Below are 8,692 nucleotides of genomic sequence, written 5' to 3'. Positions count from 1 at the left end.
TTAATCGTTTTTTTTTTGGGGCGCAATTTCTGCACACGGCAAACCGTTACTAAAAACCTCCTGGAAGATATGCTATGCCGCAATCGTATCTTAGCATCAGTAGCATTTGGGAGATGAGAAGATCATTGAGATTCAAAGAAGAAGTCTCATGGTCTGAATGCTTTGAATTCTCTCTGATGATTAAAATGTTTGTGTTGGTCTTTAATCGAGTCCAGATGGCAGTGGGAGGTGGTTGGCAGAGGCAGTATTCATGATCTGGATGAGAGGAGGTTCAGTCCATGTAATAACTGAATGAAATCTCGCACCTGTTGCCTGAGAGGCTCTGAAGGAACTCCAGACACTCCTTTAAAGTTTTGGCGCGCTGCGGATGCGGCAATTCGGGATGTCGTGAACAATGTCTGACTTCATTCCGCTGTGAAGCCGCGTTTGAGTTGTTTATGGGTGCACTAACATCTGGGAGTATGGAAGTTTAATGGGGAGTGATTGCATCTTGAGTTGCACCTGGTCTTGTAAAACGTCTGCATATTCCACGGATAATAAAAACCACTGACTGAGAAAATAAAATACGATCGAAGGAGCGTTTCCGTTTTGGGAAACACACTTATTTGCATTCTTGCCGTTAGTTACATGAGCATACCACTCTCACATCTGGAGCCAGCAGCCATTTAGCTTAGCTTAGCTTAGCTTAGCTTAAAGAATGGAAACAACTAGCCTCTTCTCTTCTATTTCTTGGCCGTAGCAGCAGTTTCCTGGGGTCTGACAGAGTCGGGCACATAACCCCCAAAAAACTTCCCAAGTCCCAGATTAGCTGTTTGCCCCTAATTCCAGTCCTTATGCTAAGCTAAGATAACCAGTAAATATGTGGCTGCATATTGACCGTACAGACGAGATCTCGTCAAACTCTCAGCAGGAATAATGAGGAAACTTCACAAAACGTCCAGCTCCTCCAAATGGACGACTTTTTTGGGGGAAGGGATCACAACATGGGTTGCACCTGGTCTTGTAAATTGTCCCCGTATTCCTTAGATAATAAATAAATATGAACAAGTGTGAACAGCATTTGATATAATACAATTAATAAAATGCAAAAATGTTATTCAGCGTCAGTGCGACGTTTCACACGTTTCTTGCCTGTAACAGTTACAGGAATGATCAATGAACTTGACTGTCGAATACGCCAGTCCAGGTCGACCATTTCTGAAACAGTAACCTCTGTCAGCGCAGAGGTCGCACTGATATCAATCGATCTACTTTGACTTGCAATTTGAAACAATTATGCTTAAAGCCGCTGATTAGCCTCTCCATCTGTGCGCCCACCGCTAATCTCCCCAAACACAAACTCCCTGCCAAACAACAACGCTTTAATAATGAAGTGGGTCTGTGCCAGGAGGCCATCAATGATGCTGGCTGCACTGCTGGTGTTATCCTTTTTTTTGGTTTGTTTTTCTAAACCCTGGGTCTCATTCACGCGCGCTAGTTCAGGAAATCACATTTGAACAGCTCCGTTCAGTTTTTTTTTTTTTGGTCTCGCTGAAGTGTGTGTCTCAGCCCTTCTGGGAGGGCGTCGTCAGCAGAACACATGACGCTAATGCATTTTAAAGACGTCCAGCTTAAGGGCTAATTAATATTCCCTAGAAAGAACTGGAAATATCTCCCCTTAGAGCCACCTCATAACACCAGCTGTCATCATATTTACTGATATATTTCCTACAGTGAGAGGCCCGTGGACTGACTGACTTCCTGAATGAGACTGTGCCATGCAGCTAAAAATCATTTCTGATCTTTTTTTAGATCATATTAAATAAATAATGATGAACAAGAAGATGCCTATCTTAGCATTTTTTAAAGTGAACACCTTTGATAAACCTGCTGCGCTGTTTAGCTTTAGTTTTGCACCATAAAAAGACTTGTACGGTCAATCCACTGATGTTTTTTGGTAGTTTTCATAGAACCTTTATGAAAATAACCCTGATGAGGTCATAGTGATGTCATCAGGGTTACTTTGTCTTGGACTTGAGACTCTCTGTTAAATATTTTAGCATAAAACCTGCACTACGAACTGAAGACGTGGGGTTTAAGAGTCACGGGTTGTCTAATGAAAGAGCTATCAGACTGCATTATGGGAAATATAGGATCCAGTGTTTTTAGAGTACGGCACATACCAGACACTAAAAGTCAGGCTATTTGGGCCTCTGCTGCAGATTTTAAACCATTCTTTTTCTAAATCTGTCTCTTATGAGTCCCCTCAGTTTATGAAGGTGCTACACTAGATTGTTGAAGTTGCACTTTAAAGTTTTAAAATAGTGCATTGGCGTGGGATGTTGAAAATCACTCACATGGAACTTGTGTTGTTCACACCTTATAACCACGTCCAAACACATTAAAATGCACTTAAAAATACTGCTGTGCAATAAATTCATTCCTACCGTGGTCAAATTTAATTTCAAGGTGAAACAGCAACAATGCTTCAATGCCGTGATAATAGAAATTCATCATTATCTCAATTCAACCGCAAACCGGTTTCTCTGCTGCATCCGCAGAGCGCTTCAGATAGTGCATGTGCTGAATGAACCTCCATCAGGGCACAGCTGAGAAGAAAGTAGGTTAAACATGTAAACAGTTAATTCGAAACCCCATTAATCCACTGGGCCTGAGTGTGCATAAAATCCTTCTGTTTTAAAATCAGACTTCCATGGCTCATCTCTCCACAGAGGCCAATCAGGCTCCAGTTGCTCTCAGCAGTCCCAGCCATCACAGAGGCGTTTAACATCACATCAGCTGGCACAGATCCTGCCAAACCCTTGTTTACCTCTGCATGTCCTGAGGTCTATTTCCATCCTATATTCTCTGTGAGTGAAGCGAGGTACACAGTAGGAGAGGTTTGTTGTTTTTTTCCCCTCATGCATTTTTAATGATTACTGAATGTTGGTTAAAAAATGTGCCAGTAAAATCATCAACAGAATAAAATTCCAAATAAAGCTCGAACATTAACAATGAAACTTCCTTTTATTTCACAGGAGTCAAACACACCACCTCACAACAGCATGTAAAGCTTTAAAGGACAGGCTCCTCGCTTCAGTACTTAACACCACATCCTATAATATGTACAGTACAAAGGGCGTGGGGATCAGGCCCACGTATACTTCCTTAGTTGGAAAAGACAGCGCGGAATAAATACATCTATGTTACATAAATGTTTAATATAAACAAATACCTGCCGTACAAATTGCACTTGTCGATGGCTGTGAGGTAAAACACATTGTGAGCACTACATGGTCACACTCTGACAAATGCCTCGCTCGGGTCCAGCAGCCGGTTCATTACAGTGCGCCTGAGCGGTCATCTTAAGAACCTGTTAACTTACAAGACACCCACCTCCCCTTAACACGCCATCCTCCTCCTCTTCCTCCTCCTCCTTCTATAGCGCTGAACTGCTCGTTCAATAAAACAAGAAAATGATCAAAACGCAGGAGCGTGTGCGCTCTTCGGGAAGAGTCAAGTCACTGGATCCTGGTTTAAGTGCATGTAGCCTTGATGATTCATCAGCGCCACCTCAGTACATTTTCGGGTCCGGTGTTATTTGGCAAATTGGATCAAATCTATCGGCACCGAAGTGTCTTGGAGAGATTTGCGCATCTTGGACAGAGCGCTGGTCCTGATGCCTCATTTAAAAATATGGCTTTCAAACACATTTCTGGTGATTTTGCCTGATGTTTAACTTCTCTGATGCAGACCCACTTGGACCCGCTTAGACTATAAGGTACGGCTCTTGCGCGTACCTCTCCAAAAGGAAAAAAAAAACGCCCGTTTGTGTCACCACCTTTCCCCTCGCTGCTGTAATCCACCTGCGCAAAAGTTTATGTTTTTTTCCTTCACAGCTGTGATTCAGAGTGAGACAGCTTCGCGGTCCCCACCAGGCTGCTGTCGCTGTGGTCCAAGCCGGCGCAATCCGACCACAGCCCCAGCGTGCCGGGGTCCAGAGCGGAGACGAACCCGCCGGAGCACCGGGACAGGTCGCAGGAGCTGATGTGCAGCCTGCGGTCGGCTTGCCTCGGGCAGCACAGCAGCCTCTTGAAAGCCTTCCTGAAGTCCGGGCTCCGGCAGTAAATGATGGGGTTGAACGCCGAGTTCACGTACCCCAGCCAGTTGAGGAACACGAAGAGGTCCTTGTCCACCACCTCTGCGCAAAACACCCGCACGACGTTGACTATGAAGAAAGGCAGCCAGCACAGGGTGAAGGTCCCCATGATGATGCCCAGCGTCTTGAGCGCCTTCTGCTCTCTGAGCGCCAGGATTTTAGACGGCCTCTTCTTGCACTTGGAGGTCAGTCCGGTTAAGGTGTTGTGAAACCTGCCCTCGCACTTGTCGATCTTCCTCAGCTGCTTCTTCGCCTCTCTGTACACGCGGGCGTAAACAAATATCATGACCAGAAGAGGAATGTAGAAAGATATGATGGATGAGGAGATGGCGTAAGCCCTGTTGGTGACGAAGTCGCAACATTCGGGGTCGTCGTAGCAGGCTGTGTCAACGCTGTCCCGGGACCAGTGCATCAGGATGGGCAGGAAGGAGACCAGCGCGGAGATGGCCCAGACGACGCACACCACCGCTTTGGCCCGGGCTTTGGTCAACAAGCTTTGGTAGCGGAAAGGCGAGGTGATGGCCACGTACCTATCGATGGCGATAACGCACAGGGTCTCGATGCTGGCCGTGACGCACAGGACGTCCACGGAGATCCAAAACTCGCAGAAAAAGGAGCCGTACAACCACGAGCCGCGCACCTCGAGCGCGGCGCCAAACGGCACCACCAGCAGCCCCATGATGAGGTCCGCGCTCGCCAGCGACACGATGAACACGTTGGTGAGCGTCTGCAGCCTCTGAGTCTTGGCTATGGCCACGATGACCAGGATATTCCCGAACACGATGCACAAGACAATCAAACCCATCACCAGACTCATCCCCGCCATCCACTGCTCGGACGCGGCCGCGGCGGAGCCCGGCGCGTCCGACGCGCCGCTCCCCGATCCATTCTGAAAGCTCACCGGCGAGGACGCGCCACCGTCCCCCATGACGGGCTGCTGCGCTGTGTGCGGGTCCAGGTCGAGTTCATCAAGGCAGCGCGAGGCAGCCTGTCCGGTGCACCGCACGAGCCACGGCCCCACTCCCGTCGCGCGCCAGCTCCATCTGGAGCTCCTCTCTCGCGTTCAGCCTGCGCGAGCTGCTGAGCCGGCCGGGGCATCAGCGCAGGCGGTGACATCACTGCTCCCCAGGACCAATCAGCGCACCTCAGCGGACGCACTGTCCCGAGGAGGATGGAGCTGAGGGAGAAAACAACACCTGAAGCTCAAAAAGTCTGCGTCCAGCCTCGGTTTCCTGGCGCGCCTTTGGAAGTTAACGCACATGAACAACACTTACGTGACATCTTTAGCCGAGCAGCTCTGTTACCACATCCTACCTGAAACTGCCATCTGTCAACAAAATCTGCCAGGCTTTGGGAACATGAGACGCCAAATATGGAAATCCAAAAAATCAGGGATTTCCCTGTTTTCATCACCCGCCATCATAAACAAGATCTATTTTCCCACTTGTCGATTTGATATTTTTATCTCAAAGAACACATTCCACGTCCATGAGGTCAGATCTGCTCTGTGCTTCAGCATCTACACCAAACCTCTTATCTTAAATCAGAAGTTAAGATGACTATAAAGCAGGGTTTGACCAGCAGCCAGACTATTCATTACTTACAGAAACACAGTTTTCAGGTCACTTAAATGCGTGTAAAGCATAATTTAAGATGATTTATCACCTATAGGATAAGACTGAAGAGGTTTCTCCTCTTGGGAGAACCCAGCATCAGATTTTATATGCTTTTTAATTCTTTATTTTTCAAGTTCTTTATTTTGTTCTCCATCGATCTGTCATATTTTCTGTCCTTGTGCTGCTGCTACACTCAAAAACCTCATCTGGCGCATCAAGAGAGGTTTATCTTATCTTATATTGATCTGGACAAAGTGGCCACTGAGGCTGGGGAACATCGCGCACGAACTGGCTGACAGACAGACCTTTTACAGTTCAAACACAAGAAGAAGAAGAAGGCCCGAGAGGCAAAGAAACAGCAGCGGAGACGGAAAGACTACCGAGTCTGTCGGATTGAACTCCACGAAGTTCATAGCTTTGCTTTTTGCAATCAATTATTAACTGATGCTGAAACGACTGCGGCCTCCCTGCGCACATTCCCTGCCAGATTCAGGAAACCTGAGAGGCAAAGGCTCGCAGGGACGAACACAAGGACAAGACATCTTGATGATCAGTTAAGTGAAAGCATTTGCGCCGGCCTTGTGACACACGGACTGCACACAAAGATGGATGACGCCCGCCTGCGCTGCTCGCTCCTCTGGGTGCTGATTAGCATGCCTTGTTCGTGAACCTGACGACCCGGCGCCGGGGGCCGTGACACGACCTGACCCGGCATAACAAAGCTCATCTCAGAGTGTCGACATCGCCGCATGGGTCTGCAGACCTCAGGCGCTCGCAGCCACCTACGTGTTGGGAGGGGCGGCAGACTGTTGTCACTGAGGTTTGAGGGGTTTCTGAAGAATGCAGCTCTTCAAGTACTAATACCTCAGTGGTTGTTATTTTCCCTGATTTTCCTGCGTGGATTTAAACACAACCACACTCTTCTACATTGGTCTTATAATGAATGCTTAATAGATCATCTAGTAAAGCTTTATTGATCAGTTCTAACTCATTAACCAACATTTGGGTTGCCAGGTTGTGAAAACTCCCTTCTGTTGATTGGACCATATGAGCTCTTACTTTACCAAAAATGGCAGTAGAGACACTTTTGGTCACAAGTTTCTCATCGCTGCTCACATGTTTGTGCACACAACCTCCCTCCTAATCCAGGAACAGCCGTTGCATGCTGACTCATGACAGCTGGAAAAGTTAGTTTAAAAGTTACTTTAATGTGCTGACTTGGACGTTGAACACTGTATACATTTAAATTTGAAATCTACAGCAAATAAAAACTCATTCAGCACTTTCTCTATCATGATCTGATATGCCTACACACCTGTCTGCCAGGTGTGCTTTACTCTAGACAGGACTCAGTTTTAGGCCAATAATGAAAGAATGTAATAAATTCAAATGGAACAAAAAAAGATTGACAAATAACCAACGTAAACAAGAAAGAAATGAAGAAAAAAGGGTAAAATGACAACATCAATGAATAAAAAAACAGACATGCAATAACTGTAAAAGAAATCACATAAAAAAAGAAGAAAAAGTATAAAATACACACATTTATATACCCTCCAATCCCCCACAGCCCCCTCAGCATTCAACCTTATGTCTAACATTCTTATTAATCACATGTTTTTCACTGACCTCCCTCAGCTGCTGCAGAAAATGGTCACAAGTTGATTTTACATATACCATTCAGGAGAGTGGAGTCATAATAAATAAAAAACTAAACAATCAATATTAATTTCATCAACCATTCTATGAAAAAGTATCCCCGATCGTGTGGGAAAATAAATTTACAGGCTTTATTTATGGTACCCTGGGAGGATTTGGTCTTGTGACCTCAGTATTTCTAAGAACTGAGGCCCTTGATGGCCTGCATCTAGTGGTCTCTGCTCATGCTTTCACAGGGATTTCCTCCACCAAAGTCGCTCCAATGAAAACAGTTCACATGCTATTGAATTTTTTAAAAGTCATTTTCAGTGCTGCATATAAAACCATAACCACCTGCATGAACGGACACCAGAGGGAAAGTCGTCTTCTTCTTGTGATTTGGGTGGACTGACCCTTCAGGGCGGATGGATTTGAGGCAGATTGAGTATACTTTTAAAAGCTGTTATCTCAGAAACACTTCCTCATCTTTGCTGGTGCACTGATCACTCTCAGAGGCTACATTTATAGCATCGGTGCCTCCTCGCTGCAACTTTCCACGTTTTCCTGCAATTGGTCCCTCACTTTCACAAAACGAGTGCTCTCGACCGTTGAGCAGCAGCTCCCACATACTTCGGTGCGAGCTTTGCGTTGCCAGGGACAAAGGGAAGCAGAGCAGGTTCAACTTGACTCTGCAGCTCGAATCGGGGGCAGAGCTCAACGTTGATTTGGATCTCGGCAGAGGTGAGGATGGAGGTGAGCGGCAGGAGCAAACAAACTGGCATGACGTGCTCGGGTGAAGTGGGAGAACATTTTCCACAGCTCTATTCAGAATCAAGCCTCCTTTTCCTCCTCTTTGAGTTCCTCCCGTACTGTCACACAGACTGGAAGTAATCATATTTTATCTGAGACTCGATCTTAATGGAGCTCGCTCAGCCAGAATGAAGAGTGAGTAAACCTTTCTGCAATTAAAAACGTATAAAAACTGATCGAAGCCTCCTTCACTTTCAGCCAGCATCATTTCATAACTCACTTTTTCGCTTTCTATGAGCAACTGAATCAAAGAGGTCAGTAACAATTAACCAGTGTCGGCTCCATGTATCATATGAGTGTCATATACAAGCCCTTGAGAAAGCTTCTAAAAGCCTTTTTCTGTGCCGTTGAAAGGCGCTGTGTGCCCGTGGAGGCCCTTATCTGATCACTCATGGCTTACTTGAGGGATTTGCTTACTTTCCAGTGAATATTGATATTAATCTGTTACATAACCACGGGAGGAGGAGGCGCCCTGCCAAGCTCCTGATGA

General features: G+C 46.2%; 1 protein-coding gene across 1 annotated transcript; it reads right to left on the bottom strand.

Annotated features, from left to right (window-relative positions):
• Nucleotides 1–3,010: 3,010 nt before the first annotated feature.
• Nucleotides 3,011–5,151, bottom strand: adrb1 (adrenoceptor beta 1). Its single transcript, XM_041962782.1, has one exon. The coding sequence runs from the start codon at nucleotides 5,064–5,066 to the stop codon at nucleotides 3,873–3,875; it is 1,194 nt and encodes a 397-aa protein (XP_041818716.1). The 5' UTR covers nucleotides 5,067–5,151; the 3' UTR covers nucleotides 3,011–3,872.
• Nucleotides 5,152–8,692: the final 3,541 nt, after the last annotated feature.

This window comes from Chelmon rostratus, chromosome 21 (genome assembly GCF_017976325.1).
Source record: "Chelmon rostratus isolate fCheRos1 chromosome 21, fCheRos1.pri, whole genome shotgun sequence".
NCBI lineage: Eukaryota > Metazoa > Chordata > Actinopteri > Chaetodontiformes > Chaetodontidae > Chelmon > Chelmon rostratus.
This window is presented reverse-complemented; position numbering and strand designations above follow the sequence as displayed.

Excerpts from the sequence above, each read along its gene's own strand:
- adrb1 (XM_041962782.1), bottom strand. The coding sequence starts at position 5,066 with ATGGGGGACGGTGGCGCGTCCTCGCCGGTGAGCTTTCAGAATGGATCG.